General features: G+C 44.8%; 1 protein-coding gene across 1 annotated transcript in view; it reads left to right on the top strand.

Moving 5' to 3' along the window:
• Positions 1 to 20125, top strand: part of LOC144786057 (cytochrome P450 3A21-like) — a 266040-nt gene that overhangs the window by 110318 nt on the left and 135597 nt on the right. Inside the window, exons 5-6 of the mRNA XM_078665003.1 lie at positions 9705 to 9818; positions 17873 to 17961. Of these exons, the coding sequence (XP_078521129.1) occupies positions 9705 to 9818; positions 17873 to 17961 (203 nt within the window). The remainder of the gene's footprint in view (positions 1 to 9704; positions 9819 to 17872; positions 17962 to 20125) is intronic.

Below are 20125 nucleotides of genomic sequence, written 5' to 3'. Positions count from 1 at the left end.
ACAAACACAAGGAGACGATGGACGGAGTGCTGATACTTTTCAGACACTCACCCCCAGTCACTGATATTGGTTAAATCCATCATCATTCTTTAGCTCACTTTGCCAACTCAGTTGAGACACAGCAATATGCAAATCAGTCTTGACCCTGTGCCTCATGGGAACAGTCCAGCCCGAACTGCTAAGTCAGGTCTTCCCTGAATGGGAAGCAAACATCCTGGGACTGGTTTCTGGGTAGAACCCTTCTTCAGCCAGGCTAACTTGAATCCAGTGGCAAAGTGAGAAAGGGACCCACGTCTGGGCATACCCTGCCAACTTAGGGGGAACAAAGAAAATACAAGGAGATGATGGCCAGAGTGCTGAAACTTTTCAGACACTCTCCCCAGTCACAGATTGGGGTTGAATCCATCATCATTCTTTAGCTAACTTCGCCACCACAGTTCAGACACAGCTATGTGCAAATCAGTCTTGACCCTGTACCTCAGGGGAACAGCCCAGCCTGGGGCTGGTACTTCCAAACCCATTTTAACTTCCTTCAGGTTACACACCTCCACTCACTCATCTGCACTGGTTAGGCCCTCACCCCCACAGCACCAAATGGCAATTTGAAATAAAAGATCTCAGCCAAAGAGCCCCTCAGACGGAGCCTGTCAGGTATTGCAGCGCCAACCTGACAAGGAGGAGCCCTATGATGAAGCATGACACCCAGTCGGGTGTGTGAGGGCCTCGAATTCTAAGGGGAGGAATCTCCATCCTCCTACATCTCATGACCACCCAAAACCGGTTCCCCTAGTTTTCCCTTGTCTCATAATTAGAAACAGCATACTTTCTGTATCTTTACTATATTTTAGCACGTGTGTTGGGCCTGGCCAAAAAGCCCAGAGTCCCTCCTTTTGTGACTGGCGTACGGGGATTGACATTGGCCAGTCTCGACAGTCCTGTGTGGTAGCCAATGGTACCAGCACAGATTTCGCAGGATTAACCGACAGCCCCCGATGCATCTGCAAAAAGCCTCTCGATCCAGAGACATCTCGGGCCTCTAACAGCCAGCTGTGTTAGGTGTAGTAGGACGTCCTCTATGGAAATTGCTAAGTGGTCTTCATAGCCCACCGTCCATTCCCATCCCTGCACCTGGGCATCACAACCAATAAGTCTTGCAAGGGGTTCAATGGCCGATACAAAAAGGAGGGAGGACAACCTTGACTGATCCCGTGCTGAATAGGCAACTCGTCTGATACCTCCCTGTTGCCTGGACTCTGGCTGTCAGATTAGAGTAAGGAACTTGCACAAGGCGGCGGAATTGGGGTTCGAATTCTGCCTTCTGCAGCACAGTCGCCAAATTGCGCAGTCCACTGCCTTTTCAAAGTTGAAAGTAAGTATGGGCGAAATTTGTGAATTCGCGGTCTGCAAATTCGCGCGAAATGGCAAAAAAAGTCAGCGAGTTTGCGAATTTTCCCGCAAACTTGCGGATTTTTTTGCCATTTGCACAAATATGTGACCACGTGTGCCTGTAACTTTTCAAGCGCGCCAAAAGGCGCCGAGGTCCCTTGAGTGTGCTGTCCATTATAGTGGGGACGGGTGGGAAGACGTTTCATACCGCTAGTGTGTGGTGGATGGGGCCAAACGGGCGGGGCATCTATGCGAGTTCACATACATCTTGTTTATTAAGGGTCAGAGACCGAGCAGAGCAGCAGATGAGGAGGAAGTAGCCTCCTGGTCACAGGAGCTACACGGGGATGGCGCTCGAGAAACTCATGGATGCAAAAATACGTTTGGCACAGGACCCCAGAATCCTTCAGATGTCCAAGATAGCTCTGCTGCGCGTGTTGGTACAAAGCCATTCTGATCCTGCTCAGTGGGTTCAGGCGCATGCAGCTGCTGCTGCTGGACAATGTCCCATCTCATACTAAACTGCCCCGTACAGGCATATGCTGGCGCTGGGCAGTAGGGTGCAGTGGCATGCGGGTGCTGCACGCCTGGTACATGCGCATACCGGTGCCAGGGGGACACGTGTTTATTGGTGCTGTGTAGCAAGTTATGACTTTACATTTTGACTGCACCAGACGGTGGTACTACCTACACGGATCAGGAGCATCCAGGCACCAGACTTCATGGTCGAAGAGCATAATGGTGCTGTGCGGTACGGGTATATATGTACTGGGGGCAGGGGGCACTTAGCACAATGTGTGCTCACACCCAGAGGGCTCCCAGGCAATTGAGCATGTCACACTGAGAGGGCTTCGGGGCAGTTCAGCAGCACAGGGGCTCACACCCACTGGACCCCTGAACAGCTCAGCAGCGCGGGGGCTCACACCCACAGGACTCCCTGGCAGTTTAGCAGCGCCACCCTCTGGTTCATCACTGCCACCCTCTGGTTAATCACTGCCACCCTCTGGTTCACCACTGCCACCCTCTGATTCATCACTGCCACCCTCTGGTTCACCACTGCCACCCTCTAGTTCATCACTGCCACCCTCTGGTTCATCACTGCCACCCTCTGGTTCATCACAGCACCCTCTGGTTCACCACTGCTACCCTCTGGTTCATCATTGCCACCCTCTGGTTCATCACTGTCACCCTCTGGTTCATCACTGCCATCCTCTGGTTCATCACAGCACCCTCTGGTTCACCACTGGTTCACCACTGCCATCCTCTGGTTCATCACTGTCACCCTCTGGTTCATCACTGCCACCTGCTGGTTCATCACAGCACCCTCATGTTCACCACTGCCACCCTCTGGTTCATCGCAGCACCCTCTGGTTCACCACTGCCACCTTCTGGTTCATCACTGTCGCCCTCTGGTCCTTCACTGTCACCCTCTGGTTCATCACTGCCACCCTCTGGTTCATCACTGCCACCCTCTGGTTCACCACTGCCACCCTCTGGTTCATCACTGTCACCCTCTGGTTCACCACAGCCACCCTCTGGTTCATCACTGCAACACTCTGGTTCACCACTGCCACCCTCTGGTTCATTACTGTCACCCTCTGGTTCATCACTGCCACCCTCTGGTTCATCACAGCACCCTCTGGTTCATCACTGCCACCTTCTGGTTCATCACTGCCACCCTCTTTTTCACCACTGCCCCCCTCTGGTTCACCACTGTCACCCCCTGGTTCATCACTGCCACCCTCTGGTTAATTGCTGCCACCCTCTGGTTCATCACTGCCACCCTCTGGTTCACCACTGCCACCCTCTGGTTCATCACTGCCACCCTCTGGTTTATCACTGCTACCCTCTGGTTCATCACAGCACCCTCTGGTTCACCACTGCCACCCTCTGGTTCACCACTGCCACCCTCTGGTTCATCACTGCCACCCTCTGGTTCATCGCAGCACCCTTTGGTTCACCACTGCCACCCTCTGGTTCACCACTGCCACCCTCTGGTTCACCACTGTCACCCTCTGGTTTATCACTGCCACCCTCTGGTTCACCACTGCCGCCCTCTGGTTCACCACTGCCACCCTCTGGTTCATCACTGCCACCCTCTGGTTCACCACTGCCACCCTCTGGTTCACCACTGCACCTTCTGGTTCATCACAGCACCCTCTGGTTCACCACTGTAGATTATGGGGAGAAAGCACCCCTGCCCAGCCAGCCTCAACCGAGACAAATTAATTTCGGGCTAGTTAATGTGTTACTGAATTTGAGCTTCAAGTCCGGCACCTGCTTCCTTATCTGTAAGTGCTTCCTGTTGCGGTTTAATTTTTATGACAGGAGCATTGTGCCATACTTGTAACTATTCTCTGACCCTGCTTCGAGGGTCAGAGCAGGGTCAGAGAATAGTTGCAAGTAGGCAACGAACTCTGGAGGCCCCGCTCAGGAAGCACTTACAGGGTTACAGCAGGTGCCCAAGTTGAAGTTAATTTCTTTGTAACCATTTTGTAAATGGTTACAAAGAAATTAGCTTCAAATTGGGCACCTGCTGTAACCCTGTAAGTGCTTCCTGGAAAAAAATTGTCCCGCTCGCGGATTTGCGGATTTTTCCGCAATTTCGCGAGATTCGCGGATCGCGAAATTGCGGAAAATCTGCAAATTCCGCGAGCGGAACAAATTTTCGGCCCATACTTAGTCAAAATCATTTCAAAGAGAATCAATAACAGTGCCAAAGGATGGGAAAGGAGGTGATGATGCGCTAGCGCCACATGGATGTGCCTCAGGCAATGCCTTAGACTAATTGCAGGCATAATGCCACATAGGTCCAGGTGAATTTGAGACCACAGTACCTTACGTAAATGGGAGGCAAGAACAGTTGCAAAAATTTTAACTTCACAGTTTATGAGCGATATCAGGTGGTAGTCTGCGCAAGAAGACAATGGGAGAGGCATTTTGCAGTCGGTATGGCTTAGCCCATCAATAATTTCCAGAACAACCCTATTGGCCAGGGGCCTGGAAGCCCACCTAAACAATTTATTCCCATTGTTATCCCCCTGCCCATACACCCGTGCTGTAGAAGTGGGCCAGATTTGCTTCGCCGCCTCCAGGGTTAGAAGTTTAATTTCCTCCCGAATCAGTCCCAGTTGTCTGGTGACATCGCTGTGTGGTGCTGTAGCAAGCTGCGACTCTAAATAAAGGCCCCGAGATGCTAACTGCGTACAACAGTGGAACCTCACTCTCTCATTTCTTTTGAGGATACTCTTGGCGTGCCCACGTGCGGTTTACTCAAATGTCGCCCAAAGGATGCCAGGGAAATGGCTCGACCCATCATTCTCTTGGAAGTAGTGTGTTATCTCCTGCCCTCCCGCATCTCTGTAAGATTTGTCCTGAAGATGCCAGGCAATGAAGTGCCACATGGCGCTGCAGACAGTGCCAGCATCACCAACACCTATGAGGATCAGGGTATGATACGAGATCTCCCATGGGAGAATCTGAATAGTAGACTCCAGTAGCGCATTGGGTGGGCATAAAGAGCAAATCGATGCAAGTATATGTGTGATGTGCAGCGGATGTGTGTGTATATTGGAGCTGTTGGGTATTCCAGATCCTCTATATGTCGCACAGGCCCAGAGCATTCGCCCACTGTTGTAGAGATATGTCTCTAGTGTGATGGACGTCGGAGGCGGGGACAGTGGAATCCATGGAAGGGTCAAGTACAGCATTGAAGTCACCCCCGATAAGGGTGTGTCCAGGACGTAACTGTGTCCCCACCTCAAGAAGCGGTCAGGAATGCCTCTAATGCTACTGGGATGCAGAAATTCATACCAGGTTCAAGGGACCACCTCCCACAGGCCTGTGAGAGAAAGGCAACAACATTAAGGTTCCGTCAGCGTCTGGGTCATCACCAAGGGGAAGGTCCGACGTAGAAGGATTGCAACCCCCTGAGAACCTCTGGTGAACCCTGTATGGTGTACCCTGTCATAGCCCATCCTAGCTAGGAACTGACATTTCGTGCCTAGGTGTTGAGTCTCCTCCAACATCAGGACAGAAGGTGCAAATCCATGGGCATAAAACAACACTGTGGAGCATTTGATTTTGTGTAAGAGACCATTTACATTCCGGGACATGATTCTATAGGGATTTATGGCAGACAGGTGATGACAGTAGAATCAGGAGCAAGAAGTCATGAGACTCCCTGGAGACCCACAAGGAAAAAGTTCCAGCATGGGACATATGAATATAAGGAGTCTGTTGCCATTTATACAGTGTCAGATGAGTGTGACAACCTAGGACAAAAGTCATGAACACAGAAAAACCATAGCATTGTGCATGCATCTTAACAATGAACTTCCCACCCCATACTTCTCCCGAGAAGCATCTATCACCCCATAACAAATACCCCAAATCAAACTCAAGTGTCTAGGTTAGGTGTGGAGTGGTGGACCCCTCCTGTAGATCGGATCAGTGTAGTGCAGTGCCAGAGTCCACATAGGCGATAATAGATTGGTCATAGAATGTTAAGAAGTATTTGTTTGCAAGTGGCGTAGGCCAGCCCCGTCATCCTTTATTCAAATAGGCAACAGGGTCTCACTCAGCCGCTCCTTCACCTGGGCCGGTGACTGGGAGTCCTCTCCATTAGTTGAGGATGAATCTGATCTATGTGTCGGTGGAGGAGCAGACGATCCCGAACTCAAGGAGGGTGTCACATTTCTGCTATTCTGAATATTAACTGGAGATCGGTTGCTGACTCTCTCACAGCACCGGATCCGCTGTGGGCCTCCGGTCAAGGTCTGCCTAGCAGAAGAGGGCGGGGAGAGAGGCGGACCCCGCAGTTGTGTATTATTCGTGAGGAACTCCCAAGCCCACTACGGGGTCTCAAAATATAGGAATGCCCTCAAAAATAATTTCAAGAGGCTTTGAAAACAGAAGCATTTACAATAGTTGGAGAGCTCGAAGCTTTTTCTTGACTGATTCATAGGAACATCTTTTGACCAGGAACTCTCGGTGTAGTCTAGAAAAACCTGGATTTAGAAATTTTGATACCAGAGGTCAGGGCATGCCATTGCTTCTCCCAGGATATAGTCTCTGTCCCTGAAATTAAAGAACCTTGTGATCATGTATCTACGTTGTGCCCCTGGGTGTGTTTCGGGGCAAATGCACAGTGTGCCCCTTCAACCGCAAACCAAGGAGAAAGTTTATCCTGTGGCATCCAGGATTTGAGACACTCTTCTAGGACAGTGGCAGGCTGAGCACCCTCCAGGATGCTGGTACTGGTTGATGGATTTTTGTAGGCAAGGATATCGAGATGTTTATTCTAATTACATACATGTTGGTGGTTGCGGTAGCTGTAGTCCCTCTTTTCAGTCTTTGATTCAAAGGTTAAAGCGTTGTTGCTATCCATTGACCCTGATAAGCTTTGTGGCTTTATCTGCAGCTTAGTCTGCATATTAGAATAGAAGTGGCTCAATAAGTGTGTCTGTTCGGTATGACCAGCTAAAATATCTTGATTGAAGTTTATATATTCATTAGAGAAGGCCTTTTCAAACATTCTCTGCCACTGTTCTAGTACAGAAATATTACATGGCTTGGTTATTGAAGTTCTGATGAGCTTGTTTTAGTTTTTCCAGCCTTTTCTCTTCCCTTCTTGCAGCAGTTTAGAGCCTGTTGTTGAATCCAGAGCCTCTGGAGTTGACAGTATATCACTCACCATGTCCAAAATATTCTCTGTAGTCTGCCCTATGAGGTTCTAACGAGTGGCCAACATTTATTAGCAATAGTTGCTAAAGTTTCTGCATTTTGGTTGGACGTTTCAGCATATAGAGTGGTAATGGCATTGAGGTCAGTGGTGACTTTGAGCAGCCCCTATTGCATCTCATTGGTGGGTTTGTCTATATTCAGGCAACCTATTTTCTTTAAATTATCCACCAGGGGGGTTAGTAAGATGGGTAATGTGAAAAGTATTTCTACCATTAGGGTGAGTGCACATTTAGAATTTGAGTGCGTAGTAATTAGTTTATCTAAATTGATTTCTAAGTTACTGATTTGTTGTCTAAACTACCAATGCAGGTGGCCAAAGATTGTAACTGGTCCACCTGAAGCTCTAGTTTGTATGACTGCCTTATTAGTGTGTTTGATGTAGCACGAAGGGTAGAATTAAGAGATGCTATTATGTTGCCACACAATGATTTAGGAGTGATTAAGGAGAACCCCACAGCACCTTTTTCACACAGCTGCAAATCGTCCACCTCCTATAATAATCTAACAGCTGACTAACTCAGAGCAGCAGTTTCTGTACAGTTTAAAGTATTTTTCCCCTATAGCGGCGTGTGTCGAAGGATTTACAGTTGATGACAGTTCTATTATGGATATTTTGTTCAATTCTGATTACTATACTGAATTTGTGCAATTGTTTCAACAATGCTATGTTGTGTCACTGATTGAGGCATGTCACCAGTTCGAGTGGTTAGTATTATAGAAGTAGAGTTTAAAGTTTCTCTACTTCACTGCTTTTTAGCCCCTTAAAATAGTGTTTAATGGATAGTGGCTCTGTTTTCTCTGGTGGCCATTTACCACCACCTCTACTATGGTGGGCAGATCCCTGATGTCTTCTTTGATTTACACATGACTGGACTTGATCTCAAGGTAAGAGGCTTATTTCATTTTCTCTATCTCCATTACGATGTATTAAAAAATACTTATTTGATAGCTGCTATCTATGTGAAAATTATGAATTGTGACCTGTGTGTTTCTGGCAACTGAATATCCTTGGCCTAAAATAAGGTGTATGACCACTGTACATTAGCTTGTTATAAGCACCGGTTATGATGTTAGACCTTTTGAATCCAGTGCAAACAATAAGGTGATAGTGAAACTGTTTATAAAGGACCCAGTCGGGCCCTCTGAAACTAAGCATATTTCACTCACCTCATCTTTCTTTCGCTGTGCTTCCACCTACTCCTAACACCTGTTGAAATCTGAGGTCCAGGAAGTGTGCAGAAATGAGCAATCGCATTTTTATCTGGGGTATGTGTTGCAACAGCACCCAAGGAACCATGTGCCCTCTGCCTTTTGTGGCACAGGCACGGTTCAGCAGAGCAGGTGCCCTTATGACCAGTGTGTCCTGACAGTAGGACACAGGTCAGCCCCCATGAAACCACTCAAGTGGCAATCTGCTGCACACCCCGCATCCTGGACCCCGTGAGGTAGGAATGCTGTGTAGCTGCTCGAATAACAGGGTTGCCCAGCCTCGAATTTGACTGCTAAGCCGGCAGCTCATAGACTCACACAAACAACATCAACAACAATAAACTAACTCAGAGCTCGGACTCAGTTCAGACTTGGACCAGGATACCCTCCCGGGTGATAGTGCACTTTGCAAAAACACATAACTGAACAGTAGAGCTCAGAATGGTGTCTTGCTGCTTGGTGTGGCATAGTAGGTTGTATGTCGAAGAGTCTGGTCAGAGGATCCAAGCACCAGCATAGCACAGAAAAGGACAAGAGTGTTCAGAGTTTTCCTGATCACATATAGGTGGAGTTAAGTAGAGTAAATCTACAGCTATATACATTTTTTTTAAATGTATTTATTTATTTTGTTTTGGTACTCCACGAATGTCCACAAAAACACACCAACAATTAAAAGGACAAACTTTACATACAATACAAAATTCTTCTTTATAGATTGCTATCAAATTATATCAGACATACTGAGAAATACGCAGATAATGCTATAATACATCAAACAACCACATAACCGACCGATACAAAATTCTTATATCAAACATACTATGAAATGTGCAAATAGTGCTATGAATACATGAAACAATCAGATAACCAACCAATTGGTATTAAATCGTAACCAGAGTACTACTGTTAGACAATGTTCTAATAAATAAGCAAAAATGTCGCAAAAAAATTGATATATCTTAAAACAAACCATTTCATTCGGAGGGGACAAGACCAAAGAACGTGCGTCCTGAGCAGAGTGAATATTAAATCTGATAAAAACTGGTTTTAAAAACACTCGCCTGGCACTTTGCAGCTTTGAACATACAAATAGGACATGATTTAGATCTTGGATTTGCAACTGGCACAATCCACAAATTCTCTATACACATTTATTTGCCTTCAAGATACTGCAACAATCGATATTTGTCTACAAATTTATTGTAAAGTGATCTTTTGGATGTAATTTTCTGTGATAATGCCACTTTTTTCCACTTAATAACCCCTGTGGCTTGCATTCCCATAAAGAATGTGGCTAATGACACTTTTTTTTACTGTGTTTGTTTTTTATCATAATGATTTATTATATCATATTTATTTTTTAGAACATTGGCTTGAACGGACCCTTGGAAGATGCAGTGACTGTTGCTAAAGATGATCAATGGAAGAGGATTCGTACAGTGCTATCCCCAACTTTCACCAGTGGAAAACTAAAAGAGGTAAAAAAGAGTATGTTAAAAATCCCAAATATGAAACTGCAGTTATTTCCATAAGGATCTGCCTCCTGAAAATATTAACTGAGAGGCCGAAACTAAGCCTATGCATATGTTTGTTGCACTCTTCTCCCTGTGTGTGATGTGATCTATAAAAATCTACATTCTTTCTCTATCTCTATAACTTAAAATTTCATATAGTAAGAATAATGCATATAGAAGCACTTTGAAGTTTAGAAAAAATATTTGCATAATTTGAAAGCATTCACTGGTCCCTTCTTAAAATTTTGTGGATCCTGTCCCCACCAGGCAGAGGCGTACAGCCCAAAGCAAGCCATACAGCTGAGTCGCTGTTGGCAGGCTGGTAAATGCCTCACCACTTCTTCAACCTAGGTGAAGCCAGAATCAGCCACATACTCCCTACCTTGTTCAGCACCTCAACTGTCAGAGCCATGTTTCCTGAGGACTGGAAGCACACAGAAGTCAATGCCCTACTAAATGAGCCATCGCATACCCAAGTAAACTCAACAACTACTGATCAATCTCCCTGCTCCCGTTCCAGTCCACAGCATTAGAAAAAGATATCAACCAACAATTCTCCTCACGCCTGGAATGGAACCTTTTACTCGATTCCTCCCAATCCTGATCCTGCAACAACCACAGCACCGAGACAGCCCTCATCGCAGCTAGTGATTACATTCTGAGCCCTACTCAACCAAGGAGAGACTGCAGCTCTGATCCTCCAAGACATCTCGACAGTGTTTGATACAGTTTCCCACCACACACTCATCACAAGACTGCACAACATCCAAGGAGCCGCTCTTAGATGGATCACCTCTTTCCTCACCGGAAGAACGTGAAAAGTCTGCCTTCTCCCCTTCACCTTCAAACCCAAGTGAATCATCTGTGTAGTGTCCCATGGATCCTCGTCCAGCTCCACCCTCTTCAACATTTATATGACACCTCATCCCAGCATCACCAAAACCAACGGACTTAACATCATATCCTTTGCCGATGACACACTACTCATCCTCTCCTTCTCTGAAGACACCACCAAGACCAAATCCACAACTGCTTGACAGACATCACCAACTGGATAAATAACAGCTGCCTGAAGCTCAAAATGGGCAAGACGGAGGTACTGGTTTTCGGAAGCAAAAGCTCCTCATGGGACGCATTCTGGTAGCTATCAGAACTGTTACCTAATCCTACCCCAATGGCCATGCTAGGAACCTAGGCATCATTCTAGACAGCAAGCTAACCATGACAACTCAGTGCAACTACGTCTCCTCATCTTCCTGCTTCTTCATCCTATGCATGCTTCATAAGATATTCCAATAGCTACCCCAAAGCTTAGACGCACCATCACCCAGGCCCTCATCTCCAGCAGACTGGACTATGGCAATGCTCTCTATGCAGAAATCGCTAGCACAACTTACCTCTCCAATGACTACAGACCATGCAGAACTCCGCAGCCAGACTCGTCTTGCACCTCCCTAGACTAACCCTCATTGTCCCCTACATCAGGAAACTCCACTAGCTCCCTGTACTAAAAAGATTCTAGTTCATGCTCCTGGCCGATGCATTCAAGAGCATACACAACTGCGGACCTGCCTACTTGAAACACCACCTGAACTTCCATCAGCCCACCAGACATCTCCACTCTGCATCCCTTTCTCTAACCATCCAGCGTAGCAGATGTGGAGGTCGCTCTATCTCCTACCTAGCAGAGAAGACATGGAATGAGCTACCCTTTCATCTATGGACATCCCCATCTCTTCCAGAGTTCCGAAAGTCCCTGAAGACCTGGCTATTTGGTTAATCATCTGAACCTTGCCAGCAACTGGATTCCCTCATGGGTGACAGGAAGAGCTCTACAAATTTACTGATTGACTGTGTGAGTGAACATGAATCTTTGTACAAAACTCTTGCAGACAAAATCTTCCCCAATCGATAAATCTGTCATTTAACATTCTGAAGGCATCTCGAAGGCTTCCTGTTGATGCCCCATGTGGTCATTCCACAGTGTTCACTATATATGGAAATTTGCATGCAGCAACCTTTGTTCTATAAATACCCTGACATAGCCTTCCCTAGGTGGCAAAATATGGCATGAAGGATGCCATGAGCAGCCGCATCATTTATAAGAGAAACTGTCCAAGTCAACTCGTGCAATATGTTACTGGTACTGCCATCTTTTCCACACTGTTGATCATTCCTGTTCAGAAGATGTAGCTATTAGTGAGTGAGCCTGTCAGAGAGTATGTATGTTTTCTTGTGCATCCAAGACTCCAAACTGAATCCCACCTGAGTCACTTGGGAAGTTTAGCATTTGCAGTGTTGTTCATTAACTGATTACAAACAAAGAAGCCTGAAGCCCTCCTACACTGTGCAGGCTCCTTGCGTTGCTCATAAATGCATCGAGCATCATTGATGTCAATTGTGTGCAATATGTGAAACTGCTTTAGTGGGAAATGGAATTGGGGGAGCATGTGTAATTGTAGGAAGTAGAGATCTACGGTTTTAAGCGTGGTGAAGGAATCAGGTCATCACCGTTAGAAGAATAGAGCCCACAGGGTTAAATGCTAGACGTCCAGAGGACACAGATGGCACATAGATTGAACTTCCAGGAAGGTAGTTACTCAGATAGCACTTGGGTATATTGCTAGTGGCTTGTTGGCACACAGAATAGACTTCGAGCATTGGTTTTGCCTCAGTCAGCACCCTTGATGAACAGTCCCGTGAGTGGGGACACTTTGTTCAAAGACACATCTCTTATGATTTGGCTGGTAGCACCTTCAGCACACAAAACTAATGGGTTTTTTGTGAAAGACAAGGAAATGTTGCTAAATTGAAATGCTTTCGTTTTTGGGTTTTAAAAAAAAGGAAGAAACAAGCATGTTTCACTTTATGCAGATGCTTTGCTTGTATCTGATTTGGTAGAAGCCAGATTGGTTCAGCAGAACTTGAAGGATGTAGGATTCGATGGCTTGCATCCACAGTGTGATCTGAAACAAAGATTGCCAGACCAGGGAGGGTTACCAGACATTCCATCCATATGCATCTAAATTTAGGGGCTTATTTACTATTATTTCATGCAACACAGTGCAGCAAGGGCACTTGCTATGTTGCGTGCATTTCTGCTCCCTCCTTCCACTGGTGGACTGTGTGATGCCTAGCGCCAATGCAGGCACACTTGTACGACAGTGCAAGGGTGCCCGCATTATGGGAAGGATTGTATTTGTGCAGGAGGGGATACCTTCCTGCACAGAAACAATGTTTAGAGGCATATTCCTCTTCCTACCAGTACTGCTGAATGTAGCACACATAGTAAGAGGAAGTGATGAGGAGAAATACAAATATTTCTCTCTACGCCTTTGTCGGGTAGGAGCACCATTTTCGAGCAAACCCAGATTTACAAGTATTTGTTAATCTGTTTTTTTTTCAAAATACATAGGTGGATGTTTGGGAACACCCATGCACCACCCATGTAACGCCTACCTGACACAAAGTAACGAAAGGCTGCTTTAGGTTACTTTTGAATTTACTACACCACTCAAAGTGTCTTTGCATTGCTTAGTAAATGGCAACATTGATTTTGCGTCTGGGTTGTGCCATAAAAGTGATGTGACCCCACACAAAATCATAGAAAATCTGGGCCTTAGTGTTTATGGTCCTGTCACAAACCAACATGTGCAAACTTCACTACAACTGGACTATGATCTTGGCATTCTGTTTGCGAAGTAATCGATGTTCTAATCAGTTGGATCCCAAAATATAGATTTGGAAAATCTTGCCTGTCTATAGAATAATAATTAGGCAGGAGGACCTCTGAGACCCCACTTCTCACTAAACTTCCTGAGAATGCAGGTTGTATGCCTGCACAGGATAGCATATCTCCAAACATTCATTTCCTGCACACACCAAATCTCAAATAAGAACTACGAAACTTCTGTTCAACTTGATATTCGGAGCTGCTTTTCAAATACTAACAAGTCTCCTCATATTTGCTTTGAAACTTATTTTTCAGAGAATGCATTACTTCACGCCTTCAAATTCTTATTAGTACCCAGGACATTATAAATTGTTAGCTCATATTCTCCAGCATTGCTCACAAGACTATCCGCACACACCCACCTAAATATCTAGTGCAAGATTTACTAACGCATTGCTCTGGAGTGGACTTGTGTCACTGCTGTTCACCCTATGTGGGAAGGGTATGCTGAGACGTGGGTCCCATGCTCACAACGCCACTGGAGTCAAGCTAACCTGGCTGAAGACGGCTGATAGCAAGAAACCGGTCCTAGGATGCTTCATTTCGGTCCAGGGAAGACATGGCTTGGCAGTTCGGGCTGGACTGTTCCCATGAGGCACAGGGTCAAGACTGATTTGCATATGGCCATGTCTGAACTGGGGTGGCTTGGTGAGCAAGATAACGATGGATTAAACCCAGATCTGTGACTGGGGGTGAATGTTTTGCCATTGTGCAACATTCCATCCATCATCTTGTGTGTTTTGCTGTTCACCCTATGTGGGAAGGGTATGCCCAGACGTCGGTTCCGTGCTCACTACCCCACTGGAGTCAAGCTATCCTGGCTGAAGACGGCTGATAGCCAGAAACCGGTAATGGGATGCTTGATTCCGGTCCAGGGAAGACATGGCTTGGCAGTTCGAGCTGGACTGTTCCCATGAGGCACAGGGTCAAGACTGATTTGTATATAGCCATGTCTGAACTGGGGTGGCTTGGTGAGCAAAATAACGATGGATTAAACCCAGATCTGTGACTGGAGGTGAATGTTTTGCCATTGTGCAACATTCCGTCCATCATCTTGTGTGTTTTACTGTTCACCCTATGTGGGAAGGGTATGCCCAGACGTGGGTCCCGTGCTCACTACGCCACTGGAGTCAAGCTATCCTGGCTGAAGACGGCTGATAGCCAGAAACCAGTCCTAGGATGCTTGATTCCGGTCCAGGGAAGACATGGCTTGGCAGTTCGGGCTGGACTGTTCCCATGAGGCACAGGGTCAAGCCTGATTTGCATATGGCCATGTCTGAACGGGAGTGGCTTGGTGAGCAAAATAACGATGGATTAAACCCAGATCTGTGACTGGGGGTGAATCTTTTGCCATTGTGCAACATTCCGTCCATCATCTTGTGTGTTTTACTGCAGGGACTGAACCTGGAGCAAAGGGTTTGAGTGGGACTTCAAGTTCAAGTTCAAGTTTATTTATTTGATTTAGTTCTCTACGGATAACAAAAATATTTTTAAAAGAAGATAAAAATACATTTGTTATTAAAAATTGATAAATGATCATTCTAATACAATCTTAAAAAGTTTTTTTAAATGTAAACAGATTATAACACACGACAAAACATGCGTCAAGTCTTGCACACCTCCGTTACAGAGGTCATATATACAACTGGCATTTTTGTTAAGAAGCCACTTGGAGTTAAAAGATTTAAAAGGGAGAATCCCAAGCCGAAGTAATATAATGCATCACCGGACTCCATGCCTTAAAGTAAAATGAGTATACTCTTGCAATTGTTTATATTCTATTGTCTCTGCATAAGGTTCATAATGGTGCATTTAGAGCAATGTTGAATATCAAAGTCATAACTTATCCTCAGCGTTAAATGTTTTAGGAAGAGACTCAATGCGATTTCAGCACTTCAGTTGTACGGTTCGATAATTTGAGTGCAATAATTAAGTTTTGGCTAAAGACCTACTCTGGTGATCCTAGCTCGTAAGTCTCTGTTTTTGGTAAAAATCTTAAGGTGCCTTATTCTGCGTGTACAAGGATGTAGGCCTATCTTATGATGTGGGTAATCCCACCGGCATATGAGCTGACTAAAGAAGGCCAAAGGTGCAGAGCTTGTGCAGGAACTGCTTGGTGCACTTTAATCAGTTTCCGAAGTATTTTCCCTTCTTTAAGTTGTTTTTGTTGCCATTTGTTTTATTGGGATATATTCGAGAGCGTACAATAGAATAGGTGGAATCTTGGAACTAAAAATCTGTAAAAGAGAAGAAAAATGTCTGTGCCCAGTGGAGAAATAAATTATTGGAGACCCGATTTGTACATCTGCTTTACAGCCCAAGTGCTGCAGATGAGGCGAGTTTTGTAAAGTTTGTGTAAATATATCCCCTAAGTAGGTGTATTCGTTTACCACTTCTAGCAGTTTTCCCCCTAGAGTCCAGTTGCATTTTGTGTATCGTTTTCTTCCTCTGAACGGAACTATTTTCGTTTCTGTTATATGTGGCACTAGGAAGTTTTATTCTGCATATTTGGTAAGTACTTGTAAGTTCATTTGTAGGCCGAATGGGGTAAGATCTAAGATAACCACGTCATCTGCGTACATCATGATATGGATTTTGCATAGTGATATTTTTGGTGGAAAATTGATGACCCATGCAAAACATTCGGAAGATCGCTAAGATATAAAGAGGACAGGAGGGGAGCTAAGAGGCAACCTTGCCTAAGACCATTTGGTGTAACTATTGGGTGAATGAGCCCCTTCTCTTTCCCCATTTGTACTTGACACCATGTTTCCGAGTATAGTGATGTAATTATATGAAGCAGGTTGTCCGGGATTCCCAGTTTTCTAAGTTTGCTCCAGAGTGTGGGTCTATCCACTCTGTTGAATGCCGTTGTGAAATCGACAAAGACGGAGTAGGCGACCTGTGATTTTGAGACCACGTATTTGTCTATTATTGTTTGTAGCACCGCTATGCTTTCAGTTACAGGGTGTTTTTGACGGAACCCAGCTTGATTTAGAGGGATCAATCCGATTGAATAAGCCCACTCTTTAAGATGATCCAGGACACTAGCTGCAAAGATATTCCCTGTTGCTTCCAGCAGGGCGCTCTGTCGGTAATTGCAGGGAAGCAACCGAGAACACTTCTTATAGATTGAGATCACAATGCTACCCTTCCATGATTTTGGGATTTCACCAGTGGCATAGCATTGGGAGTAGAGGGGGGCTTAAAACTTACTCCAGTCTTCTGGGTTACTTTGAAGTACTTTTATTGGGATCTGATCCCGACCCATTGCAGCACATGATCTTGCAATTTTTATGTAATGTTCGATTTGCTGAAGTGCTGAAGCACCGTTGTCTAGAATGTTTTCCCATGGCTTGCTTACTACTTGGATCGAACTTTCTTGCCTGAAGTTTAATTTGTATTAATGATGTAGGTATGATTCCCATTCAGTTGGGGAAACTGGTGACGCTCACAGGGATTTTTTTTGTACCTGTTTCTTTAGCAATTATGCTCCAGTAAGCACAATTGTTTTTTTGTTTGGCTGCAATCTGAATATCGACCCATTTTTTATCCTACTGAATTTTCCGATTTTTTTCTTTTCCCTCCGGCAACAATTTTGAGTGGGACTTACTATCCAACACAAACCAGTATTTGCGCTGGACAGTTGCCCAAATTAATACAAAGTTGTGCTATGTGCTACTTTATGCCAAAGGAGCGTTCCATCAAGCCACATGGGTGTTCCCATGCAACCAACTATGCATTTTGACGCAAATCCCAATTTACTTACATTCATAGATAGGAATTTGAGTTAAAACCGTTCGTCTCCTCGAGGCAGACAAGGAGATATGATTTAAATGTACATGTGTGCTGCATTGTACAGCACACATGCAAAGCAGAAGTATTAAAAGATTTTTTTTTGTACTGAAAGGATGCCCTTCCTGTACAAAACCTATACATTAGAGAACGCACACACCCTTGTACTGTAGCACAAAGGATTTGTGTTTTGGAGCATGGCAGCCAAATGTGCACCAGCACTGGTGGGGAGAAAAACTCAATGCAGTGCAGGTGCTTTGGTTGCTGTGCTGTCTTGCGCAAAAATATTAGCAAATCATACACATTTTACTTTAATGCACTCTGCCTTTGCCGTTGGGTTTCCATATCAGCTGTTTCTAGTCCAGCTCTGATATGTGGTTGCCCAAGATGGATGGTCTGTTACTCAAAGGAAGGTCTGGGGATGTTTGCCAGAAATTGCTGATATTTCGACCATGTCTATCAAGCATAATTTGTATTTCTTAATTTTCAGATGTTTCCAATTATGAAGAATTTGGGAGAAACATTGGAAAAAAATATTCAGAAAAAAACAGAACAAGATGAACCTTTAGATATGAAAGTGTAAGTAGGAAATTAAAGAATGTTTGGAAATCGTGGTTGCGTGGCAGGGGTGCTGCAAATTGTCGAGAGGTGTCAGAGGAATGGTGTAATGTGTAACAGTGTTGTGAAAGGAAAGGTTAACATTAGAATGATGAATTCTGATGGTCCTACGAGAATTGAAAATGTGTTGGTAAATATTGCGATTTAAGACTGGGAGCCATATTGAGCTTTGTAAGTCTATTGAGACTTGAACTTGTGTAAAGTTTGAATTGATGTGATTTGTTCTAAGTTCTCTGAGGCTTGATTCACAAAAGTATTTGTGCACCTTTATGTTTGCCTTAGGGGTGCAAACGTAAGCCCTTACTTGCAACCTTGGATTATCAGGTCCCTCTAGGGTAGGGAGCAAGCATTTACAAATGCACGGGGACCATTTATCTAAAGTTTATTACTATTTGTGTGACTTGACTTTGCCTACACATATTGGTGTTAAAAAGGGCAAAATTGTCCCTTTCACATAAAGTTCTCTATACTCTCTCTGAAAAATTGGCCCACCCATTGAGTTGCTGTACATCATTCCTTTTGTTTATTGAACATAAAATAAAGCTATTCACATTAAGCTCTATCTCCGTTCTTCCGAAGTCGAAGGGACTCCTTTGAAACCTCATAATTTCACAATCTCTTTTGGTGATTAAAGTCCTGGCTGCCAGACCCTCTGAAGTTCTCTCTCTTAATGGTGCAAGTGCTGCTTGATACTTTTGATTAATTACTCATTTGTTTACTCCTAGACAGACTTGGCCACAAAAAGAGTCTTTGGTATTGTGGGTCTGTCACAGTAAACACCACTCTTAGTGGAGGAGAATCCACCCTCTCTGTGTCAACTACCCAAGTGGTGTCATTAACAGCTCTCTCCCAGTTTGGACATGATAGCAGTAAACTTCCTAAGCATCCTGTTTCATCTCACTTTGGACAGTATGGATGAAAATGCCATCTCAGCACTCCTAGAGGGAATCTGATACTGGTCATTATCTCCAAACAACCACCCATCACCATGTCCTGGTAATTCAAACCGATTACTTCTCCCAGACTCAGGTGGTCTAAGATCTCTACTACTCCTCTCATCTGAAGATCAATGAAGCAGTGTCCCATCTGGGTGCTTACCCTGATACCTGCAGGTGCACAGTTTCCTGAGGATGTAAAAGGACTATGCTTCATCAGAGCTTCTGGAGCAACTACAATTCATCTCACCTCTAGATAAGGCAACCTCACTTCCCAACGCTGTTCTAATACAAAGGGGCCCTAGACTCACCCTGGGCTCACTCGGTGACCTCAAGTAATCATTCTCCTGTTCTGCCTGGATGGAGCATGGGTCGGATACAATGAGTGATAGGGCCCGGTCAAGTTTTTACCTTTTGCCTTTATATGAACTTTTTCTCTCGACGTCGAGCAAGTCTCCTCTGCAGTTTGGGTTTGAGTTTGACGACTGCGGCTTGCTTTATCATGATGCCACGGTTGATTCCTGGAAGTCTCTTCGACCACGAAAAACTCCAGAGTTTCAGTAGTGCAAACATGAATTTGTTCGACTTCGCCAGCTTGACTCTCGATGATGGCTCAATCAACTTATGCGTCGCTGTAGCGGTAGGCCAGAACCCCACATCAGGAGGATTTGTATCCGTGAAATACTATTATGCAGAAGATATACTAATATTATATATTATCAGCACAGTTCACTTTACTTACGGAATAATGCCTACAATCCAGTGTCTCAATGAAGAATATATAAACCAGTGAGTGAGACAGTTGTCTCTTCAAAGTTATTAAGAAAATTAAGCGTGGACCATATATCAAGCATTGAATTGCTCTAAAATCTATAGCAGACCTTTGGTTACCCCAATATATATCTGTTGGAGATTCCACATATGTTCCAGCTGTGGTCTTCTTCCTAACGAAGGCACCTTGGCGCGTCGAAACGCGCGTAGAAATACCATCAGCCATTTGAATTTGTGCCACATTGTTACCTTTTTGATCGTTTACAACATCCTTGTGCCAATTCATTATTGCACATATTGTACATTTTGTATCTTTTTGTCTGAATGAGAGTGAGATTGATGGACATGAATGTGAGAGTATGAACATCTTAGGTCGCTTTTTGGTAAAAAATAATTAAATAAATGTTTTTTTGTACTTT

This window comes from Lissotriton helveticus, chromosome 10, assembly GCF_964261635.1.
Source record: "Lissotriton helveticus chromosome 10, aLisHel1.1, whole genome shotgun sequence".
Classification (NCBI taxonomy): Eukaryota; Metazoa; Chordata; class Amphibia; order Caudata; family Salamandridae; genus Lissotriton; species Lissotriton helveticus.
Note: the sequence above shows the minus strand (reverse complement) of the source record. Positions and strands in the feature narration are given on the sequence as shown.